The 25,613-nt window shown below is 48.0% G+C and overlaps 1 protein-coding gene across 1 annotated transcript in view; it reads left to right on the forward strand.

Annotated features, from left to right (window-relative positions):
• The window catches only part of LOC142586135 (glutamate receptor-like), a 102,151-nt gene that overhangs the window by 23,359 nt on the left and 53,179 nt on the right, over positions 1-25,613 (forward strand). Inside the window, exons 3-4 of the mRNA XM_075697387.1 lie at positions 19,601-19,694; positions 24,963-25,124. Of these exons, the coding sequence (XP_075553502.1) occupies positions 19,601-19,694; positions 24,963-25,124 (256 nt within the window). The remainder of the gene's footprint in view (positions 1-19,600; positions 19,695-24,962; positions 25,125-25,613) is intronic.

Genomic DNA, 25,613 nt, shown 5'->3' on the forward strand with positions numbered 1-25,613 from the left:
CTTTAGATTCGCTAGCCAACACAAGGCGTGATGGTCGCTGACGACTTTCAATGGCCTGCCATATTGGTAAGGGCAAAATTTAGCTGTAGCCCAAACGATGGCGGGGCATTAGTTTTCGGTTGTAGAATAATTGCCTTCCGCTTTTCACAATGACCGGCTAGCGTAAGCTATCACGTGTTCATGTCCATCTTTTCTCTGTACTAGGACGGCACCGAGGCCTAGGCTACTGGCGTCAGTGTGGATTTCGGTGTCTGCGTGCTCGTAGAAGTGCGCAAGTACGGGCGGCGACTACATGCGTCGTTTGAGTTCTTGAAATGCGTCGGCCTGCGGCGTTTCCCATTTGAACTCGACGTCACATTTAGTTAGCTGTGTCAGCGGGTCAGCGATGCGTGAAAAGTCCTTGACAAATCGCCTCTAGTAGGCACACATGCCAAGAAATCTACGCACTGGCTTCTTGTCGATGGGCTGTGGGAACTTTGCTATGGCAGCTGTCTTCTGCGGGTCGGGGCGGACTACAGACTTGCTGATGACGTGGCCTAGGTACAGAAGCTCATCGTAAGCGAAGCGGCACTTTTCTGGTTTCAGAGTGAGCACTGATGACTTGATGGCCTCGATTAATGTTGCAAGCCACCTAAGGTGATCGTCGAAATTTCCGGCGAAAACAACGACGTCATCTAAGTAAACGAGACAGGTCTGCCACTTCAATCCTGCTAAAACCATGTTAATCACGCGCTGGAACGTTGCAGGCGCCGATCACAGTTGAAACGGCATAACCTTGAACTCTTAGAGGCCGCCTGGGGTGATGAAGGCGGTCTTTTCGCGATCTCTTTCATCGACGTCTATTTGCCAATAGCCAGATTTGAGGTCCATCGACGAGAAGTATTTAGCGTTGCAGAGCCGATTCAATGCGTCGTCTATCCGTGGGAGGGGGTATACGTCCTTCTTCGTGATCTTGTTCAGACGACGATAATCGACACAGAAACGTAGGGTTCCCTCCTTTTTCATCACCGAGACTACAGGGGATGCCCACGGGCTTTTCGACGGCTGGATGACGTCGTCGCGCAGCATTTCGTCGACTTGTTCTCTTATAGCTTCACGTTCTCGCTGCGAAACTCGGTGAGGGCTTTGGCGGAGTGGTCGAGTGCACTCCTCGGTGATTATGCGATGCTCGGCGACTGGTGTTTGTCGAGTCCTCGATAACGTCAAAAGGCAGCCTTTTTATCGTCGGAGCAGACTTCTGAGCTGCTGTTGCTCAATCATAGGAAGATTTGGATTAATGTCGTAGTCTGATTCGGGAACCATGGTCGTCGTGGCAGATGCGGCGGAATCCGAGAGGGCAAACGCATTACTTGTTTCCAGAATTTCCTCGATACTCGATGTACGCGATCGTCGTGCCCTTGTTGATGTGCTTGAACTCCTGGCTGAAGTTTGTCAGCAGCACTTCAGTTTTTCCTCCCTGCAGTCGAGCGACCCTCTTGCGACGCAAATTTCACGGTCTAGCAGTACACGTTGGTCGCCTTTGATGACGCCTTCTGCGTCAGCGGGTGTTTCGGTGCCGACCGAAATAATGCTGGAGCGAGGCGGGATGCTCACTTGATCTTCGAGCACACTCAAGGAGTGGTGACTACGAGTGCTCTCCGGCGGTATCGCTTTATCTTCCGACAGCGTTACGGACTTCTTACGGACACCCGCTGACGCCTTCTGCGTCAGCGGGTGTTTCGGTGCCGACCGAAATAAGGCTGGAGCGAGGCGGGATGCTCACTTGATCTTCGAGCACACTCAAGGAGTGGTGACTACGAGTGCTCTCCGGCGGTATCGCTTTATCTTCCGACAGCGTTACGGACTTCGCCTTGAGGTCGATGATTGCGCCGTGTTGGTTCAGGAAGTTCATACCGAGAATGACGTCTCGTGAACACTGTTGGAGGATAACGAAGGTGGCAGGGTAAGTCCGGTCATGAATGGTTATTCTTGCTGTGCAGATTCCAGTCGGCGTGATTAGGTGTCCTCGAGCGGTCCGAATTTGAGGGCCTTCCCAGGCGGTCTTAACTTTCTTCAACTGGGCGGCGATGTGTCCACTCATTACGGAGTAATCAGCCCCTGTGTGCACTGAGGCGGTAACTACGTGGCCGACGAGAAGCACGTTGAGGTCGGTGGTTCTTTCTCTGGCGTTGCAGTTAGGTCTTGGTGTCGGATCACGGCTGCGTCGTGCTGAACTGAAGCTGGAACGTCGCGTTTTCAAGTCGTCTTTCGTCGGTACAGTCTTGGCTTCCTGACTTCGTCGGGATGGCGGCGTGTCATTATGCCGTCGAGATGGTCTCTTCGTCGTCTTCTTTGGCGGCGGAGGATGTTCGTCAGTTTGACGAACAGCAACCGCACCTCCATCGGTTGCTGCGTTTAGTTTTCCGGATATGGGCTCGCAGAGCGGCCCCGGGCTGGGCCGGTGTATGGTCAGCGCTTCGGCGACAGGTGACGGCGAATGGGACTGTCGTCGAGGGCTCCACTTAGTGGTGGCCAGGTAGTCGGCGATATCGCGAGGTCGTTCGCCAATCTGTGGTCGTGGCGCGTTAACGGCGAACCCTAGCCCCTTAGTCAAGCTGCTGACGCAGCTTTTTTCCTCAACACCTCTCCATATTCAAATGTATGTTGTATGTCGGAAATAAAGCACTTACTTACTTACTTACCCTCGGAGTCCCATCTCCCGGTATGGGCATTGGCGGTAGATCTGCCCGGCTTCTCCGCAGTGATAGCAAAGCGCGCGGTGGTCGGGGGCGCGCCAAACGTCAGTCTTCCTCGGATCGCCGCGTGAGGTGACGGCTTGGCGTGCTGGCGGCGGGGGTGGTGGTGGACGACGGAACTGTGTAGTCACTGGGCTCTGCCGTGGGTGCGGAGGGGAAACGTGACGGCGGGCTACAGTGGTGTAAGTCATTGCTTGCGGTTGAGGCTGTGGTGCTTCAGAGCGTACTCCGAGTTGTTGCTGGAGCTTCTCACGTACGGCGTCGGCAATCGAAGCCATTTGAGGCTGTGGTGGAGGCAACAGCTTCTTTAGTTCCTCCCGCACGACCGCTCGGTTATTCTCGCGCAGGTCGTCGGTGGCCAGTGACGCAACTCCGGCGCCGGCGTAGTTTGTCGAGTTCGTGCGGCGGTTGAATTGCGGGTCCGCTTTTCCAGTGTCTTCTCGATGCTAGTGGCCTCGTGAAGAAACTCTTCGACGGTCTTCGGTGGGCTTCGTACCATTCCGGCGAAAAGTTCCTCCTTTACACCACGATTCACTAGGCCAACTTGCTTCTCCTCGGACATTTCCGGGTCGGCGTGGCGGAATAGGCGGCTCATTTCTTCTGTAAAGATCGCGGTTGTTTCATTAGGTAGCTGCACCCGGGTTCCTAACAGCGCTTGGGCTCGTTCTTTGCGTACGATGCTTGCGAATGTCTGCAAAAAGCCGCTTCGGAACAGGTCCCAGGTCGTTAAGGTGGCTTCTCGGTTCTCGAACCACGTCCGGGCAGCGTCTTCCAATGCGAAGAAGACATGTCGCAGTTTGTCGTTGCTGTTCCAGTTGTTAAAAGCAGCGACCCTCTCGTATGTCTCAAGCCAGCTTTCCGGGTCCTCGAACGTTGAACCACGGAACGCCGGAGGCTCCCTGGGCTGCTGCAGCACGATAGGGGACGCTGGGGCTGCCATTGGGGTGGACTTGGTGGCGATCTTTCTGGTCATCTCAAGCAAAAGTCCGTGCTCCGGGGGCAGTTGTTGAAGACGGCGGCTTGCTCGATGGTCCGGGACTACGTTGGTGTTCTCTTTGCTGTCCGGGCTTGGATCATGGCATGTCGGGGGCGTCCGGTACATGAACGAAAAGCACCTCCACCAGATGTCACGTGGTGGTGACGTTGAAGAACACAGTAGCAGTACTGGGAAAGAGAAAACTAACTTTCATTGGGCGAACCTGTGCCCACGAAAACAGGCTACCCTTATAGCACAACGATAGCGGCGAACACCGTCGGCAATCGTCGAAAATCTGATCAGCGGGTCAAGCCCGTCGGCTTTTATAGATCAGTCATCGAATGTTCCAGATTAACCGCTGGGACCCACGTGTCTTCCACCAAGTTCTGCACTATTCGCGTCCGCATACATGCAATCAGATTACACAAGTTGCGGTGAAAGACAGTGGATGGAACCATCGATAACATTCCAGAAACTTCTTTTACATGCAGGCGCGTCCTGCGGTGTGCTATTATATTTGTTAGGCGGCGAAACGTGGTCGCCAGATAAAAATAAGTACACGTGTCAATATTTCGGAACATGAAAGCGGGCCTACATCAATACACATTAGGTCAGTGCCGTGCCAGACAAATTTGACAAAAAAAAACTGCAAGCGCTTCCATATTATCCCTATCAGAGACACGCACGCCTTATCGAATAGATCGCGTCCCAGGCATGCGCAGATACGTTTACAAAACCACAGCGAGAGCGCAAAGTGAACACGATCGTATGATAAAAAAAATCCTATTGTCAATTAAAAAAAATCTAGCCCTTTTTTAAGCAAATTTGCAGAAGGCATGCTTACAGAATTATCTTTATTCGTAGCCTTAAAATAGGCTTATATTTGGTTTATTTTTAGATTGTCCTTTGATCTGGGCACGAACACCATTTCTCCAAAAAGCGGCTTGAACCCAACACGCCTACAATAAATATAGAGGTGGCCACTAGCGTTACTGTGTACAGTCAAGTTATGCTCTCGGGTCCTTTCATTAAAATAACCTCCCCGTTCCGCCTATGTATTATTTTCTACAGTCTCACAGGATCCTGTAGACGACACCTGAAGTACACATTGTGACGCGTTTGGCGTGGCACACACTCTAGCAAAGTTGTGACGAGCAGTAAAAACCGTTCGCACCCCGAACCGATTGGCGACATTCTTCACATGGCGTGACACATGGTGGATGTAGAGCTTTACATGAAGTGGCCGTTTTTGAGGTTTGGGCTTCTTCGTCTTTCAACTACCATTGATATTCTGCAAAGCATGCTGACATGAACCTAACGTTAGACATGGCGAGTTCCAAGTCCTGCTCAGGTGCTCTACCTGGTGTACAGGGCTTTCAATAATCCTATGTTGGCATCATTTCTCAAGTGCCGAGCGACAACAACAAAGTATCCCGTGTCATTTTTGTTAACTTGGAATACTCGCTTTGAAGCGGTACAGCGCCTTTGTTTATTTTTTTTTTGAGTGCACATCAAACACACATGACTAGCCGTAACTAGCTGTAACGGGCCTTTCATGGGTGAAGTTGAGACCATCAGAAGCTCTGGAAAACTAATACAAAATTGCTGAAACAGTATAATCAAGATTGATATTGCTACAGGCGTGCCCGAACACTAAGTAATCATCACTGCACCGAAGTATGCACCACACACGAAGCTGGGAAACAGAAGCATCAAGCCGAAAGTGAACACAGGCGATGTAAACGTCACCGAGCACCGAGGTGACCAATCACCCTATGCATATTTCTTTCTTTTGAGCCCAGAATTTTCCTTCATGTCTTACAGAAGTGAAGTTCAAATATAAGTACGAGAACTCAGGAGATGTTCGCTACTCAAACCTGCTTCATTATGAAACGCGAGTTCACTGTTGTGCTCAATGCACTTTTTCACAATACAATGGCGCTCGTGGGGGTATGGAATAAAATAGTTCAACTACTAAAGAGAAGGCTCTTCTGCCAGCAGGCAGGACTTCTTCTGGAAGACGTAGGACCTCTTTGGAGCTTCTAACGATGAATGGATTGTTGATAGAGCCTGGAGCCCTCTGCGAGTAGCTCCCAACGAGACGGTGCCAAGTGCCCCTCTCCGTTACAATCAGCTTGAGAGGGCATTCCGGCTTGTGACTCTTGCAAGAATAAAACGTATCCAGGCTGTTTCCTTCAGTCTTTTGGACGGCATTTCCAAGCCTGACTAAACTATTCCTCAATAGCAGCTTTACCATGGTTCCCGCCCCCCTCCTCCTTACTTCATTTCGCGTCTTCTCTGAAGATGTCCAGTGACATCACAGCGAAACCTTCTTCTTTATCAGGCTGAATGACGGTAAGCCGTTCTGTTTTTATACACCGAACACTCGTCTTGCAAGGCATCCTAACAGGCTGTCCATCACTTAAACTCCGCCGTAGACATTCAACACCTTATCCCTTAGCAGACCCTTTGTCCTCTTCTGCCACGAGGCATGCCATGTGCCTAGTCGCGGCGACTAGTTGTGGTGTATTGGTCTCCGGCAGAAAGCAAAACTTGGGCCATTTCTGCAGTCCGTTGTTCAGGATTGCAGGATCAATGCACCACCCAAGGCCTCTAATGAATTCTCTTGCCTAGTGTGGAACTGCTTAGGAGGAAGTAAGCACCTTGCCATGTGCCGTAGGAACTCTGTCGAACATTCGATCGTCTTCCTCAGTTTCGCTGAATGAAGCGCCGCATAATACGAATCAACGTCCTGAAATACCAAGACCTGAATGCAACTGTTAAACATCCGTCAAATTAGCCAGGGTATGCGCAATGATGCACAAAGAAAGGCACATTGTCTGTGACAAACGCCACGCAAAACGCTTCGCGGAGTGCACTTCAGGTGTCGTTTACAGTATCCCGTCCACCTGTGAAAAAGTATACATCGGGCAAACTGTGCGCTATTTTAATGAAAAGGCCCGAGAGCGTTGCTTGACTTTACACACTAACACTGCTGGCAACCTTGATATTCGTTGTAGGCGTTGTGAGTGCAAGCCCATTTTTGAAGACACAGTCTTCCTGTCCAGATCAAAGGAGAAAGTACAAAGAGAAGTAATCGAAGCTTATTTTACGGATAAGAATAAGAACAATTGCGTAAGTATGCCTACTGTAAACTCGATTGGGAAGAAACTGCAGTTTAGAGATGGTTTTGTTTACTGACACGTAGTGTTTCGTTGTATCATAGCATCGTGTTTTTTCCAGCTCACGTGATGGCTTTGTATACGTATCTGCACAGGCATGCGCCGGGATCCATACGATAAGGGGTACGTGTCTCTGATAAGGATAATATGGAAGCGCTTCAGGTTTTTTATCAAAGTTGTGTGGCACGTGTTGACATGATGTGTATTCATATAGGCCCGCTTTCACGTTCCTAAATATAGTTGGAAGTTCGCGCCCTTCCTGTTTACGTTCCTTTCAAGGCACTTGTTGTTTTTCTCACTGTCCTGTTATGTGTTCAAGAATGGCCCACCTAGCCCATACAACAGCTTTGTTTCTCGGCCACTTCTTTCCACTTTCGCACTGCTACTCTTTCGGCCGCTGCTGCTGTGGTTGTCTTGCACGGCACGTCGAGGGACGGTACAGAGCTCGTATATACCCAAGCTGACGTGAAGTTTCTACGTCGACTCGAGCCTTAGAGGAGCAAGGCGAACTTTGAGGAGTGGTCCCACCCCACCCCTCCAATTATCGACTCGCTAGCTGCGCCCTGCTCACGTTGCACGTGGGTGCTTCTTTATTCAATTCACGCGAAAAGATCAACATTGGTTGAAGGGTTGTTTCACGAGCCAGCCTTTGAACAATGGTATTTGTTTCGAGGTAACAAATGCCACGGATGCTCGATCGAAACATGCAGCCGTGAAATTATTCTATTAATTCGTATCCTAATACACTACACACCCACTCCTAAGTGCATGTCTAGAGTAGGATGACAAAAATTGAAATGTTCGAGGACGAGGGTGTTGTGTTAGCCCCGGAAGCGCAGGAGGGGGGTGAGGCGGGGATGTGCAGCTGATTCTTTTGTGTGCTAAGAAGCAAAAGATATATATATATATATATATATACACGCATGGTAGCGTACCTGCCACAGAAATCGATACGTCGTGCAATGGCGGCTTGTAGGTGCACGGCCGTGCCATCTACAATTCTTGCGACCCGCCAACTTCTCGATAGAAAAAATCAACATTTGCCGTTGGAGGTTCATTGCGCCAAGTCGTTTACGCCGCCAGCTCACGCCACATTCCATATACCGAGCACACAACAACAAAAACGAATCCTAAATAACAAAGAATATCGGCCACAACAACGTTCACAATCTAACTTGAATACATCTATCGATATATATAGCCCTCATTCTATAGCTGCACGCATTACACGTGTGAGCTTTTAGAGTTTTGCATGAATTCAGACCAATGGAGTTACCCAGATTTTCAATTAGGTGCCATGCGCATTTATCCTTAATACCAACACACATATATTTTCTGCGTGTTCAGATAATATGAACATTACATTTAAATTGTTTAGCACAAGAACACTTTAATTTTAACGAACACAGCCTGCATGCCACCTGTAGTTTACATATGGTACAGAAGACACATTTTAAGGATAATATTTCACGAAAAGGCAAACAAAAAATAAAGATAGTGGTCAGATTTTATAACGATAATATTATGTGTATTACTATTACTTTTTATGCCTGTGCCCACACAGTCTTAACGTAAATACCGTATTTAACACGGTAATACATTCTCGGCTTATCTCAGCATCCATTACCATGTGCAAATTTCAGAAAGCCTGCACAACTTTGTACTCATATTTATCCGTGGCTCTAATCAAACAACCTCTGGCTTCACATTTTCCTATCATAAAGACAATGCTAGTAAGTTTTCAAGTGTTTCCATTTGTGACGTATTCAATGCATAATTTTCATGAACTAGCGTATCGCCCCGCGAGATGCAGTCGCGCTTCAATCGCACGACCATAGTTGACGTGGCTGCGCATTAGTTTGGAAGAGCATTTCATCCTCGTCATCACGACCATGTGAATAAAGCCTGGTGAGACTACGAAAATGACAAGAATCCTCACGTGTTGTGTCAATCCCAGGGGCCAAATGTTTTTTTGAATATAGATAGAGATGCATCATTTTAAGAGTAAAAAAAAAAAACTAGCAATAAAAATTATTGCACAGGTTCCCAAAAGGTGAGTTGTACGAATTCACTCGTATTCGAATTCACAGCTTTCATTTAACATTTGCTCTACTTTCTCGATGCACTCGTTCACTACATAGCGTTGTGGAGCTTAGCACGAGACAATGGGTTCAATACCCGTCCAAAGCAGCCGCACCCCGAAAGATTTATTGCAAAAATGCTTGTGTACCGCACTTGTGGTGCGCACAAAAACACCAGATGGTGAACACAAATACGGAGGATTTCATTTAGAGTGTCCCTAATATTCCACTTTCCAGCTTCTAGGCGTTAGACCCCGCAATTAAGCATAACATGTTAAAGGGACACTAAAAGTTACTATGAAGTCAAGGTAAAGTGGTAAAACAATGCTCCAGAACGTCTAAGGCGGCAATATAATTGCAAACAGAGCTTTAGTAACCTAGAAATTCTGCTAAATGCATGACACGATTTGACACTGCCCAGCGACACTCCGGTACCGATGACGAAGGCACTCCTCATCATAATTTATGTCACTAGTAGTCAACTACTCGTAATAAACAAATCATTTCATTAGAATATAAGACGGAAGAAAATGCAACTTGTCTACGCCTATTCGATTTAAGAAAGAAATAACATTTCGACGTTACTCTTGAGTGGTATGGGTGATCGAAAGGTTTCGTTTTCGCTCGATTCATCGCGCTCGACTTCGCGCCGCGCGCGCTTTGGTGTTTCAGGTGTTTCGTTATCGCGTCGTTCTGCGGTAGTCTTGCTGGCTCGCGAACTTGCATTTGGAACAAGCAGCGAGAATACCACGTCCATGTGATGTCATCGGATCTGCGAACGGTCCGCGGAACTTGGCCAAGGGCAGTTGCAGCAGCGAATCCAACGTCGCTTATCACTGTGTGCCAACTATTGAACCTCTCCGTTCGAAGTGTTTAAGTGTCGTACCGCCGCCACAGCGCGCTCGCAAAGAGCCGAAAAATCAGGCACTGTGATCGCTGCACTTTCGTTCAGAGGATTATGAGTTCAACGCCGATTTACTGAAGTCGTGTGGAGTGCCTTTCAAAGCAGGCCGCCGTCGTAGTAGTATGCAATGACGCCGGCAGCGCGAGCCCTCAGCAGCAGGTCACGTTTATCAGTGCTTAAATCGCTGAAGTTGAGCCCAGCATCGCGAGTAAATGTGTCGTTGTCAGGGTCGTCCATTGCAACGAGCGTCGAAGTTGGCGTCATAAAATAAAGAACCAGCTTATCGTCGCACGCTTTCCCTTCCGCTAGCCTCCATAATTCCGCTTTCGCGCTGCTGTCGGCTCTGTCGGCTCTGTCTTGGCTATTTCTGGCCGCTCATTTGCGTTTTGCGCAGAAAAGCCGTAGCGCCTCCTGCGGGCGCCGTTTTGCCTACCGACGGCGCAACTTCGCTATGAGACCATGACGTCGCCACTCCTCGATCGGATAGCGGGCGATTTGAACTGCGCTAGAGGTACACGGACGCTTCAGAACGCATTTTTCCCTAAAATAAGTCTCTTCTTCGCACGAAACAAGCGTTTCAAGGTTTCTGCGATGGTATTTCAGCACTCCACGTTGACTTAATATTAACCTTTAGTGTCCTTTTAAGTATAAGATGACATGTTTTCACACTATCGTGCACTGGAAGAGCAACACACCTTTAGGCAGACATATATTTATCACATGCAGGATAGCAAAGAAAAACGGTGTGAATGATCTGCTCATTTTGAGCACATTTATCGCGTACTATCCCCACACCGGTCATTGTTCTGGCTGCAGTGAAGCAACATGTAAAAGCAATGGTGAGAGCAGGCACAAGGCTTGGCAATGCTCAGCACGCAGACCACCAAAAGCTAGACCAGCAAAATAATAGATGATGGATCCCAACCTTTCCCTCTTTCTGAGATAGATAGCTCGCACAATGCACATGCTTGTTAGCTTGTGGCAGCAGGCAGAAGTATAGAACTTCAATTCGACTTATGTTTTGAAAACATGATGAAAGACTCAGTCGTCAACTTGTCTGGGAAAAGCAGATAAAAAGCTTGAAGAAATAGCCGGCAGACGCCACGCTCTGTGGGAATCGATGTTCTAAGAAGCAGTGTGCGGGGAGCCTACCAAACTAACAAAACTACCATGAGAGCGCTAAGACAGAGGTGGCTATTTCATGACATACATGACACAGATGTCATGATATTCATCTCATGTACGATCATTTATGTTTGTTATACACTATTGTCATTCTATGCCAATTTTCATATATACCAAGACGTAGGCAGTTGCTTCATGATCTACATGGCAAGCATTTTCAGGTATTGCCCTATCATTTACCTTCGTCATACACTTTTGTCACACTATTCCAATTGCGGTACATACCAAGTTAACGAAACCACCATGAGAGCATCAAGACGTAGGCGGCTGTTTATTGATCTACATGACATACATTTCATGATATTCAAGTGATGACCAATCACTTATGTCGTTCATACACTCTTTTCATATTATGCGAATTTTAGTACTTACCAAGTTAACGAAACGACCATGAGAGCACCAAGAAGCAGGCGGCTAGATAGATAGATACGGTCACAGTGGCAAATGCTCGCCAAGAAATGCTTTGCCTTTAAGATGTCTATACTCGAGGACCATGTAATCCTAAGTCACATTCAGCAATAGCGAGCCTCTGCAAACGACCTTGGATGCCGCAGCAGGAACATGAATGTTGAAGTGCATGGAATATCAGGAAGTGCATGGAAAGCACCACGATTGCATGCCTAAGACACGATTACTCTTGTATATAGCCATCCTTCGGGTTATTTTCCATCGGATGGCATTAGTTTTGACGCTCTGTGAGCGGGAACCGGGTCACACGCAAGCAGGCGGATCATACGTCACATCTAGTTTCAGCAGCGACGGGACGAACTGACCGGCTGCGGACTGTTTTGTTTTCCGCGCGTCGCGCCGTGTACAATGTTAAGTTCTAGAGAGAGTGATGGAATGAGCGGAGGTTATGACTTCGATGAGCGGCCTACTGAATGACCACACACGATAAATGCATATGCGTACGATCCGCCCGCTTCATCTAGCGACAATAAAGCCGGCCCACCGCAGCTGTCTCCATCCCCGGTGCTGAGGGAGCATGGACCAGCAACCTAGAAGTTGATCAATAATTTAAACACAGCGAAACAAGGTTTTCATGCACAGTCTGCAGAACTAGCAGCTACAAGGAGCACATGTGGCGAGCAGGTAAAGCATACCTCAGCTCAGCACTTTCCCTCTGTGCTAACTAACATGCCCGCTCCGCCGTTGTTTCATCGCAGCAGGGCGCTCCTTCCATTAGCGGGAGCGAGATGGCACCACCAGTATCATGTAGCCGATATCTTTTTTTTTGTTCGTTGTTTCGTTCGTCCTCGCTGCGGACGATGCAAACTTCCATTAACTCGGGTAATATTGGCAAAATAGCCGGTTGAGAAAGTCGTATACATACAAATTACTGCCAAGCGGCACCTCTGCACAAAATTCCAGTCTGAACAAGCCAGTGGTTTGCGGCAATACTATTCGCCACCCTGGAGCATTGAGCACCGCATTTTGCACGGCATTATCATCTTTTAAAAACATGTTTCTTCTTTGTTCTTCGCTCTTAAAGTGATTTCTTTCCTATAATATTCGGTAGTATGAGAGTTGGTTGAGCAAGAACAGTGCTATGGTCACTAAAAAAAGAGGTTTCGTGTCAGAACAAGCTTTAGATATGCAACATCGAGGAAAAATAATTGGGAGACGAATTTAAATATTGTATTCAGCTTCAATGCAACAATTTTGGGAATAAGTCCTGCGAGCGCACCTCATTTTAAACGCTCCCGTACCCTCTCATTTGCGATTGTTGCCTACGCGATATTTTATGACAGAATAACGACGTTTTACACCTGCCCACGAGGGCCGTGGTTATAGGCACTTATTTCTGCAGGGAAAAAAATTTCTCAGATGGTTCGCAAGATTTTGATTTTACTAGAAACGGTACAGCCGGAGTCTTAGAGCAATTTATATGTAATAAGTTCTTAACAATTACGGACCTATGCTCGTCAGATGCTCTCTCTACAGGAAGCAGATTGACGTGTGCGACGAGTGCGGCAGGCTGGGACACCGCGCCGACGTGTGCCCCAATCCCAACGACAAGATTTGCCGTGGATGCGGACGCAACAATCCGTCGCCTGACCATCGATGCGAGCCGCGCTGACGACTGTGCGGAAAGGGAGACTTCACCGGAGACCGCAGGTGCAAGGCGAAATACAAGACCCCACACATAGTCAAGCGTTGCCAACTAGAGCGAAAAAGACAAGAAGAGGAAGAAGCAGCCACAGCGTACGGCAGCGGTTACAACAGCAGCAGCGACTGTAATGGCAACGCCGGCTACTAACTCAATTTTCCAGAGATAGACTGTCATTCAGTCACCGAAAACCGAAGAGGACGCTCGACTAGCCGCGGCGGGAAGGGCGGCGCGGGAAAATCCCGATCGCGATCCCGCTCTCGCGACCGAGCACAGAGGCCGGGAAGCACGTCGATGACGCGCGGTGGCGGCGGTCCGGGCACCGCAGCTGTGGGCCACATCAACCACCAAAGTCAGCAGCAGCAGCCGTGGCAGCAACAACAAGGTCACAGGAGCACTGGGCAACAGGCGAGCTGGGCGGCTGTCGCCGCTTCTCCTGGCGGCGGAGGCGCTTCGGCGGCCGCAATGGTGGGCCCACCGTCGGCGGCGGCCGTGGGGACGAGCTCGAGCGAGCCCTAAAATAACGTTTAGAACCATTAGAATCAATAATTGCTGAGCTTAAACGCAAAATTGCGCTCCTTAGAGAGGAAAATATGAAATTGAAAGGCGAGATTCCACAACCGCAGCAACCATCGCAACGTCAAACGACGCTGCCGCCGTCCTCGGCGCCTCGATCACCGACTCCATCATAGCCTGAGCCGGCCGCGATGGACACGGACAACGAGGGCAGCTCGAGGGAGACGGCGGATGAACGCGATGATCGTCCAGTTATCGCGAAAAGGATCGCACTAGATCCCGCAAGACCCGACAGCAAACAGGGATGCGGCCGTTATGAGAAACTACAGAAACGAGTAGACAGCATCGACAAGAGCCTCGTGGAACGTTTTACAAAACAGTCGGCTCATATGAACTAAATGTTCAATAACGCGCTAGCGTGTGCTCTCTGAACAAATAACACAAATGTTCGCCGCGCACTTGGCGCGCATAGACGACATAGAAGCGAGGCTGTCGCCTGCGGCAGGCAGACCAATCAGAACAATCAGCAAGCCGTACGCTAGACAGCAACAACACAATCAGCAGCAGCAAAACACGCTCACAGACGTAGAGACGCAACCGCAGCAGCAACCAAGTCGCCTCGATGGTGACGGGTTAAATTAAACGCAGGCATCACCATCGCTACACACGCAACGAATCACACTAACACTGGGAAACAACAATACACAATCTGGCAGTGGAACTTTCAGGGCTACAGGAGGAAGCGGGGTAATCTCCAGCAATTCATACGCAGCCGCGAGACGAAACCGGACGTGATCCTTTTACAGGAGACAAACCATCCGGTTAAACTAGCTGGCTACAAAGCCAAAGACGCGATCGCGACGGAGAACAGGCAAAGAAGGAAACGGGCTACACCCCGCGTGGCGGGTGGCGCGGGGCCGGGGGCGATGGTGCCACGCCAGCCGTCTCCCCCACCACGCCCGTCGCCAATCGCCGCTGTGCTCGTTCGACGTAACGTCACTGTGGCGCAGCGAGAATTTGCCTGCGTAAATATAACTGATCTGTTCATAGAATTAATTTCTAAGAGCGGCCGATGACTCTTCGTCCTTAAGAAAGCTTTAGCTGGGGTGCTCCTATCTAAATACATGTAAAAAGAGAATTGATTTTTCTCGGCAACCACTGCACCAATTTTGAGGAGGTTTGTTGCATTTAAAAGAACAACTTGAAGTCTAGGGACTGTTGGTTTCGAATTTTTGAGTTAGGGCGTCAATCTTTTAATAAAAAGTGGCGAAAATCCGAAATTTCCAAAATACAGCACTGCCAAGTTTACAACTACGTAACTCCTAAAGGAAAAACGATAATAGAATTTTGTGAAATGCATCTAATAGTACATCCAAAGCGGACAAAATTGATATATTACACATGAATCTCAAAAAATTTAGTAACATGGAAATGCAGCTTTTGCAGAACCCTTGTAAACAACGTTACAAATTCACGTAAGATGTAAAATGACATATCGAATTTGTCCGCTTTCAATGATCTAATGGATGCCGTTGACAGAACCGCGATATCTGTTTTTGATACAGAGCTATCAATTTTTAAAAATTGTGCTTCTATTTTTTTCAGACTGTCAAATATTTGAAAATTGTTTTAAGAAAATTGAAGCCCTAAATAGAAATTCCGCTTCCAACAGTCACTAGAATTAAACTTTCTCTTTCAAATGCAACAAATTTCATTAAAATCGGTCCAGGGGTTATCTCATAAAAACGTTTTTGCGTTTTACATGTATTTGAATAGGCCGCGTCAGAGTTGGGCCCGAGCTAAAGCTTCCTCTTAACGTGTATAGTAAACCCCCGCTTCAGCACAGATTCGGGGACCTACTGCGGGGTGCGCGCGCGGCTTCCGGTGGCGAGGCTCTACTTGTTGCGGGTGACTTTAACGCGCCCCACGGAGCCTGGGGCTACACCCGAGAAACACCCAAGGGCAAACACCTTTGGGAAGACTCGCAAGACCAAAGGCTTCCACTGATCGCGAATCCCGCCGATACTACACGCAGAGGGAACAGCGTGAGTGCCGATACGTTACCAGACCTTGCGTTCGTTTCGAATGTAACAACAGCGCACTGGCAAAAACGCAGGAAGATTAAGGGAGCGAGCACACGCTGATCGAGATCACGATAGGCACGGGCCCGAGCGGTCGTGGTACTAACCCTGAGGGCAAAGGTCGTAAGGTCAAACTCGTGAAGTGGGACACGTTTCGCAAGAAGCGAGAAAAAGCGGGGCGAAGCGACGAGCCGATTACGGACATCGACCAGCGGACCGAGACGCTTAGAAGGGACGTAGGCGCAGCAACGAGCGACGTTCCGCCCGAGGCGAACCTCGAAACAATTGACAGCAGGCTCCCACACATGTGGGAAGCAAAGCGAGCCCTCCTAAAGAGATGGAAATGCGAAAGACATAATAAGGCGTAGCGCAAACGCATAGCACAGTTAGACAGAGGCATAGAAGAACACGCACTCTAGGTATGCAGGGCACAATGAGAAGATACATGCAACGGCCTCGAGAGGCAGATGACCAGGGCGAGCGCTTGGGCATTTTAGACACCCATTAGATCCGGAGGAGACTCGGGCCGCTCAAGGCCAAGAGACTCGTAGGCTAGTAAGAGATTATAAAGGCAAGGCGATAACTTTCTCGACGCAATACGTGACCGTTACATTAAGAAGGCCGAAAGCATCCAGCACGCCAAGTACGACGGCGTCGCAAACGAGAAACTGGACGCGGAATTCAGCGAATCGGAAATTCGGACAGTCCTGTTCGAACTAAACACTCGATCGGCGCCCGGCCCGGACCGGGTCACCAACAAGACTCTCCGCCACCTAGATGACGAGTCAATCTCTCGACACGCAGCTTACGTCACTGAGGGCTGGAGAGGGGGTTCCCTTCCCGAAGCGTGGAAACGGGCCCGCGTTGTCATGATTCCTAAACATGGCAAGCGGGTTACGCTCGATAATCTGAGACCGATTTCGCTTACGTCTTGCGTCGGCAAAGTCATGGAACACGCAATTCTCCCCCGCGTGACCGACTTTCTCGAAGATCATGACGCGTTTCCGCACACCATGCTAGGATTGCGTCGCAACCTCTCCGCACAGGACGTATTGCTTCAGCTTAAACACCAGATTGCAGACGACACTACCAGCTCCACTATGGCAATTCTAGGCTTAGCTATTAAAAAAAGCCTTTGACAACGTTAAGCACGAAGCGATCTTAAAAACAATTAGAACATTAGGACAAGGCCAAAGAATGTATAATTACGTTAGAGATTATCTTGCGGGCAGGCCCTTATGCGTCGTCGTCGGCGACGAGGAATCGTCGGAATTTGAGACGGGTTCGTGCGGCACGCCGCAAGGATCCGTCATATCGCCATTACTCTTTAATTTAGTTCTACTTGGTCTACCCGAGAAATTAACAGAAATAGAAGGATTACATCTCAGTCTCTACGCAGATGACATCTCTGGGTTCCCGGGGGAGGATGTGACGGTCACGTCGAGCGAACCCTACAGGCAGGAGTAGATGCGGTTCAGAATTACTTGCGCTAAATGGGCCTCGAGTGCTTGGCTACCATGTCCGAACTTTTACTCTACAAACCCACAAGGAGAGGTCGTAAAACACTGCGCGAAGGGGAACGGGAATATTCCAAAATACGTATTACATTGGCAGATGGTACTCCCGTACCGCACGTAGAGGAGATTAGAATCCTAGGGTTACACCTGCAGGCAAACGGCCACAACGGAGAGACGGTGCGAATGCTTCGTCGTTCGGTAGATGACACGATCAGACTCTTGCGTCGCATCACGAATAGACGCAATGGTATGCGTGAAGAGTGCGCGATCCGTCTCGTGCAGGCGTACGCGATAAGCCGCATAACGTATGTTGCCCCCTACCTGAGGTGGATCGCGGCCGACAAAAACAAAGTCGAATGCATTATCCGAAAGGCTTTCAAGAGGGCGGTCGGCGTTCCACTAAACGCGAGCACCGACAAGTTTGTAGAGCTCGGAGTTGACAACTCCCTTAACGAGTTAATCGAGGCGCACGACGTTGTGCAATACGAACGATTATCGAGGTCAAAGGCAGGTCGATGCATCCTCGAGTCACTCAGCATCGCGTACCACACTCAGCACGGAGAAAAGACAGCGGCTCCCGCCTCTGTTCGCGACCGCCTCATCATCCCGCCGCTTCCCAAGAACATGCACCCGACGCACCACGCCAGGAGACGCAATAAACGAGCAAGCGACCTTCAGAAGAAGTTTGGTAACAGCAACAAGGCGGTGTAGTAGACTAGACGCGGCGCGATATGGAGGAGGGAGAAGCGCACATACGATAGCGGTTGTAGACCGCTCGGGTAAATGCCTCGAGAGCACCACGGTGACCACGGGACACACGGAGGCAGGCCGAAGAAGCCGCGATAGCCTTAGCACTCGTCATGGTGCCGAACGCTGCGATCGTGATCAGCGATTCGCAGGCGGCAATCAGCGGCTTTGTGCGCGGTCGTGTCTCGTGGGAAGCGGCTCGCATACTCCAAATTTCTGACGACGGCGACTCGTCATCGCCCTCGCAACCCCAAAATTCTACTGTCTTCCTCCTTTGGACCCCGGCACACACCGATGTTCCGCTTGCGGGCAATGTGGCGGCCCACGCCACAGCTCGAGGTCTCACGCGCCGAGCCGCCGCTGAGCGGGGCCGCCTCCGCCCCCGTCAGCGGGGCATCGGATCTACCTGATCAGGACACTACAACAGAAACACAGCAACAAGAAACACGCTGGGCGTGGCGCGATCGCCTAACCATGTTCAGAGATCTCACGCAACACTACAGAATCGAAAGACGCACATTCCCGCCACCGCACGATAAATTGAACAGGAACGAGGCCATAACTTAACGCTGGCTCCAGACACACACCTACCCTAGCCCCGCTATCTTACGCCACTGCTATCCGCGTTTATATCCAACAGACGCGTGTAAAACATGAGGACAGAGAGTAACGCTGCGACACATGCTCTGTGAATGTGCCGGAAACAACGGTAATCAAACCAGCTCCGTTCGCACGCGTCCATAATCGCGGCCGTTGCCAGAGTAGGAGAAGGCTCGAGCTCGCTTATTCCCGACGCCGCCCCAGGTGCGGGAGCCGTAGGGGACCTTCTCCGTAGGCGTCGCCGCCACTGGGAGGCGCCTTTCGAAAGTTCAGAGCTGGCAGACCAGCACTGGGCCGTCCGGCAAGCCGAAGAAGCCGCTCGAGTCCGAGGACTTCGAGCCGTCACCTGAGGCCACCACAGCAAGAACTGCCGGACTATTCCTTAATAAGTTTCTTCTTCTTCTATGTTGGATCAAATTATTTCCTTTTGGTATACTGAAACACTTTCTCTTGAAACGTCGGACTAAATCTCGTTATTTGACGACGTAATCACTTTACATTCTACAAAAAATGTTAACAATCTTCTATATAATAATTTTTCAGGCCCCTTAAAAACACTGCTAGAATTGAAATTGGTCTATAATTGCCTAAATCATTCTTGTCTGCACGTTTTCACACCACTATGACTTTCGTGGTTTTCGTACCTGCCTCGGGAAATACCCCTTCAAATCACAAAGCGACTAGCATGCTAGGAGAGACATCGTAGCAGTGGCTGCTCATTGCATTTGGCTTTTCATTTTGCTTTGCATTTCCCTGTACTGTCATCGGATTAAATACACTACAACAAACTTCGATTCATGGGCTCTCTAATGTGCGAAGTTGGGTACGGGAGTGTTTTTTGCACATCATGTGCATTTCGAAGACGACCGCTGCAGCCGAGAAGACAGCCCGCGTTCTCGGGCTCTGCGAAGAAACTTCGAACGGTCAGGGTGGATTCATTTTCGTGCGCGCGCTGGCTTTGTGCAGATTTGACTACAAGATGGCCTCTGCGTTTACATTCGGAACACCGTATCGGAATGGCACGTGGAGCCCTGGAATCATGGCTGATCTCCAGAATAATGTAAGTTATATTATTCACTTAAAAGGTGCGCGTTACCTCGGAGCTGACTTAGATTTAGATTTAGTTAGATTTAGTTAGCTAGATAGATAGCTAGTTGGACAGCTGATTTCCAAACACTATCTTGCAGCGATGCATTAGGCACACGACCGGCATAAAAGTAACAAACGCAACAAGAAGCGCGAAAAAAAAAGAGCATGGGAAGAAGAGCAGTTTCCAAGTAAGAGTATACATCAAGTGCAACATTTTCTCGAGGTAGTACACTCAATTGGGAAGCTGTTGGAACTCAGAAAGGAAAATTCACGTTGTTTGTTTGTCCTTTAAACTCCTGTATTATGCAGCTTTGGTGCTACACGCAGGACGAAGCATCATATTGAATTTAAACCAAGTGGAAAATTTTTTCACCACTTTTTTCCTTCTCGGATACTACTCCGATGCTTCTTATTATTGAGAATACACTTTTTTTCCTAGAATATTGTTGCGTAATCAATCTTGTTGTATGGGTTTGAATTGATCTAACCTTAATTATGTATATCGCTGTTGGTAAGGATGGCATACCGCACTTGCGTAGTGATAAGGCCATATACGGCCTGATCAACGCAGGCTACGCCGCCTCCTTCAGTTTTTGCGAAATCCTTTTAGTGTAGGGAAGAGAAGACGTAGTATTCGGCTGGTTTTAGTCTTCGGTGTGTTTTCCTAAAGGCATGACCTTCACAAGCACTCCGGCCTGCTACTATACCTTGGATACATTTGTAAGTAACATTTGTGGTTTATACTGATCAAATCGGAAGTATTGGCAACAATTGAGTCGCCGGATTCTTCACAAACTGATTATGCAATGAGCCGATGATAATAACCTAAGAGAATGCGCAATAAAAAAGACTTTGCGGCATTAAGCGCATTTCGTAAACAAGCTTGAGCAGCTTTTATAGAAACATATCCTGTGCTTTCTTCATTTACAACAAACCAATGTGTAACCAACACAAAACTCTACGACAAACCGATATCACGAAAGTGCATACAACGATAGAATTTCACATTCCGTAAGGAATGTTATCAAAATATTCAGAGCTGATCGTTGTAATCATGCGTGATCACATGTCCGAAGAAACCTCTATTTACTGAAAGTACGTAAATCAACAATATTATTACACTGTTGCCTTGAAGCGGCATTTGTGTTATCAAATCGCGTAGAAAGCCTAATTCTTTATATGGCTCTCATTTTAGTGCTCAAAGCAGTGAAAAATTATTTATTCTTGTTTTCACCCATAATATTTTATTGCTTGTGCCGGGGTTTATAATTGAATGCACTGAGCCACGCAGTTGCCCATATATGGTATATCTTTCATACAATAAAGGCATAGGCACGTCAATAGCGCCTTTTCTAGGGATGTGTCATCACTAATCTCAATGCTTTCCTGCTTATAGCCGCAGATGAAGAGCCTTGTTTCCCCTCAGACAATGCAAGGTCCTATAATATCATTTGGTGGTATCTGAGTATCAATTTCAGAGTACATTGCTTAGAGGCGAAAGCGCGTTTCCTTAGACTCAAAGCGCTAACTAATTACCGAGTGCCTTTTCACGGCTTTAACATTGATTGCATTTGACCCGAAAATACCCGTTTGTTTAGATTTAGGCTCAGGAAATTTCGGTATTTTTGATGCCATCAGAATGAATTTTTCTAAAGTTATTCATTTTAATCAATCCTACTTCCAAACCATAGTTCGCTTTCGAATGAAATCTGTAAAAGCGAGGACCAATGTGCAATACGCATGTAGGTGAGACACATAGCTGCAACTGATTTTAGTCCATTATGCTCTCCATAAAAATGAAATTCGAAAACTCGATCGAACGCAACTGGCAACGCATTCGAAGAAACCTTTTATTGTTCAAGAAAAATAGAGCTTAAGATGCAATACAATTAGGCGCTGTTACGCATGATTTTCACCACAATCGAGATTCAAAGGTTCAAAGGAATGACATTCTTCGTGAATTAGTCGCTGCGGTGTCAAAAGCGATTGCCTTTCTTTCTTGTAATGTACTTTTTACGAAAGCAACAGTAAGCCCGAAAGAACAACGACATTGTGTACATGAATTCCGAACATGGGTTCTTTATAATCTTCTTTCGATCTCAGGCGGTTGTTGACAAAAACACTTGGATCATTGAGTTGCTATAACCAGCTATGAATTTTACAACACAATGACTTCTTGGGGTGCTCAGTGCAATATAAATGATTTCCTTAACCGTTCTATATTTAGCAAATACGTAGACATTGTTGTTAGTGCGTCTCAAGTTGTTGTGAACCAGATCACCGGAAGAGTCGACCAGGCGTACGAGCACAGTAAGTTACCGACAGCCGAAGTGAAATTTCATAGAATTGAGCTGAAGTCTCGTCTTGCTGAACACTGCAGGAACTGCCGAGAGATATTCTAAGTGTGTGTTGAAATTGGAGAAAAGACAGCGAGATCATCGAGGTTGCACAGGCAGGTGGACCACGTTAGGTCGAGAGGAAGGCATCCATCATTCGTTCGAATGTGGAGGGAGCTTTGCCTACCCCGAATGGCATCACTTACAATCGATATAGACCATCAGGTGCAATGAACGCCATCTTTTCACGATCCATGTCCTGAACTCCAATCCGCAAATACAGGGGATGAAGGCACATCGAATAAAAATACTTGGAACCACTGAGATAGTAAATGGCGTCATGTACCCGTGGTGAGGGGTACACTTCTTTTTTTGTTACTTGGTTGAGATTCCGGTATTCGACAGAGATGCGCCTTCTTTCTAACGAGCATGACAGGAGATGCCCATGGGCACAAAGAAAATTTGGGGATGTCACAGGCAACCACTTTATGAGCTTTCTTTTACATAACTTGGCGCTCAGCCGAAGAGATATGATAGGGACGTCGGGGCAAGGGTTTGGCGTCGCCTGTGTTTATCCGATTCTTGACAATTGTTGTTTGGCCCAGCAATCGCCAATTGGGATAGCAAATGTCCTCGTACGACATGAGCAGTCCCCGAAGCGCTTGCAGTTGTGTTGCCGAAGGTCCATGGCGATAATCTTCATTATTTTATCTAACATCGTGTGATCCAAATTACAAATATTAACAAAATTAATCAGGTGATAGAGAAATGTGCACATTATAACCAACCCTTATATATAGCTTTCATCGATTACGAGAAAGCGTTTGATTCAGTCGAAACCACAACAATCATGGATGCATTACGGAATCAGGGTGTAGACGAGCCGTATGTAAACATACTGAAAGGTATCTATAGCGGCTCTACAGCCACTGTAGTTCTCCATAACGAAAGCAACAAAATCCCAATAAAGAAAGGCGTGAGGCAGGGAGATATGATCTCTCTAATGCTATTCACAGCGTGCTTACAAGAGGTATTCAGAGACCTGGATTGGGAAGAATTGGGGACAAGAGTTAAAGGAGAATACCTCAGTAATTTGTCATTCGATGATGATATTGCCTTGCTTAGTAACTCAGGGGCCAATTGCGATGCATGCTCACTGACTTGGAGTGGCAAAGCAGTAGAGTGGGTCTAAAAATTAATCTGCAGAAAACTAAAGTAATGTCTAACAGTCTCGGAAGAGAACAGCAGTTTACAATAGATAGCGAGGCACTGGAAGTACTAAGGGAATACATCTGCTTAGGGCAGGTAGTGACCGCGGATCCGGATCATGAGACTGAAATAATTAGAAGAATAAGAATGGACTGGGGGTGCGTCTGACAGGCATTCTCAGATCATGAACAGCAGGTTACCATTACCGCGCAAGAGAAAAGTGTAGAACAGCTGTGTCTTACCAGTACTCACGTACGGGGAAGAAAGCTGGAGGCTTACGTAAAAGGTTCTACTTAAATTGAGGATGACGCAGCGAGCTATGGAAATAAGAATGATAGGTGTAACGTTAAGGCACAGAGCAGATTGTGTAAGGGAACAAATGCGAGGTAATGACATCTTAGTTGAAATCAAGAAAAAGAAATGGGCATCGGCAGGACACGTAATGAGGACGGAACATAACCGATGGTCATTAAGGATTACGGACTGGATTCGAACGGAAGGGAAGCGCAGCAGGGGGCGGCAGATAGTTAGGTGGGCGGATGAGATTAAGAAATTTGCAGGGACAACGTGGCCACAATTAGTACATGACATGGGTAGGTGGAGAAGTATGGGAGAGGCCTTTGCCCTGCAGTGGGCGTAACCTGGCTGACGATGATGATGATGATTATGATGAGGGTGATCCAAATCAATAGCAGCAGGAGGCGGTGCAGCACGATTACTTGCTATGAGAGATCAGCGGGAGAATCAGGGAGTAGGAGAGCGACGACCCAGATGTGAGCGGGGCAGCTGTCGGGATAGCGAAGGGCAGCGGTTTGATTTTGCTGGCCATGATGGCGGAGCGCTGTCGTCGTTGTTGTGTACCAGCACTCGGAAGCTATCACCTGTACTTCACATCTTTCGATAGCTCGGCCAAGGCTGCGACTTCCAAGCACTGCGACAATGGTGGGAAACGTGTCCGACGCGTCCCCATCAGAACCAGATGGGCCTCTCATTGAAATTGCGCCATTCTGCGGAGTTCTGATAACGCGGATGAAGGGATGTGTTTCTGTATAAATCAGGTGCGCAGGTCCAGCATCTGAAGTGTAGGACGCCAGTGAACGTTTTGCGCTTATAAGCTTGCGGCGGTGTCAGCCACTTTTTCATTTGAAGTGCAGGACGCCAGCGAACGCTCTGCAATTTGCCAGCTTTTCTCTCTCGAGCGCGAGAATTTCGTCGTCAAGGTTCACTGCATGTACCCCATGTTTAACAAGACAAGTTCGGTGACCGCGATTTCGGTCTGTTTATGCGAGAGTACCGATCACGTCTTGCCAAGTCAGATTATAAGCGCTGAATCTATTTTTCTCCGTGAGTGCAAAAGCGAGGGTATTGTCTCTAACCAGAGTTGTAAGCGAGAATGCCACTCCGATGAAGCTGTCCTGTCGCTGCCTCGGCATTTCTCAACCTCTGCACTTCGCCAACTAGTTGGCTGGCAAATCAACAGATTGATTTATATATCGCAACTGTATTCCTCTGCGGTGGGTTGCACTTGTACGATATTTTCTCCTTCATTAACTTACGCCGTTAAGTTAATAATTAATTCGAGATATTAGTTAAGCCGCCAGTACGTCATCTAATGATTGAAGATGTACATGACGCCTTTCTGAATCCTTAAGAATAGGCAAATTACAGTACCGAGCAATTGAATGTTCGTCCAGGTGATCGACATAACACTCCCAGGCGTGGCCCGGGCGGCCGACCGTGACATTTTGGCGGACCCAACAACGCACTTTACGATCATGCCTGTCAACATTTTGGCTGGTCGTAATCGTACCCGTGAAACCAATGTTGCTGGTTACCTGCTCACCTTCGATCCCCAAGTAAGTGGCAACAATAAGTTTACTCACGCAACGCAACGGCTGTGAACACTTGCAAAAAACATCATAATTTCACCGCATTTCTATTGTTTCAAGACAGACTATATTCCTACACCAGACAAGCGATCAATTATCCTACTCTAAACGATGTGCGTGACGTTTTAACAAGTAGCGATGCCGCGATTGCCAAGCTTTGTGTTTTAGCCGCGCACTCATCGTTGATGTTTTAAGATCTTCTGCTACCGTGCCATTGTCTTCATTATAATACGGAAGAAATTTCCGGAAAGCTTATATTTTGTTCGGGGGAGCCATATACATTTTCTGGTAATCCTCTGTGGCAGGTATGACTAGTCTCCAGAACTGCTCAACACCCGATAGGAGCCTCAGACTTTACCTGCACTAAATTTTAACACAATCTTGATCTCGTTCCACTTGAGTTCTATCTATAGGAGCAAAAGCTTTAAAAATATGTTCCTCTGGCATAGCTAGAAA

Source organism: Dermacentor variabilis, chromosome 6, assembly GCF_050947875.1.
Source record: "Dermacentor variabilis isolate Ectoservices chromosome 6, ASM5094787v1, whole genome shotgun sequence".
NCBI classification, from domain to species: domain Eukaryota; kingdom Metazoa; phylum Arthropoda; class Arachnida; order Ixodida; family Ixodidae; genus Dermacentor; species Dermacentor variabilis.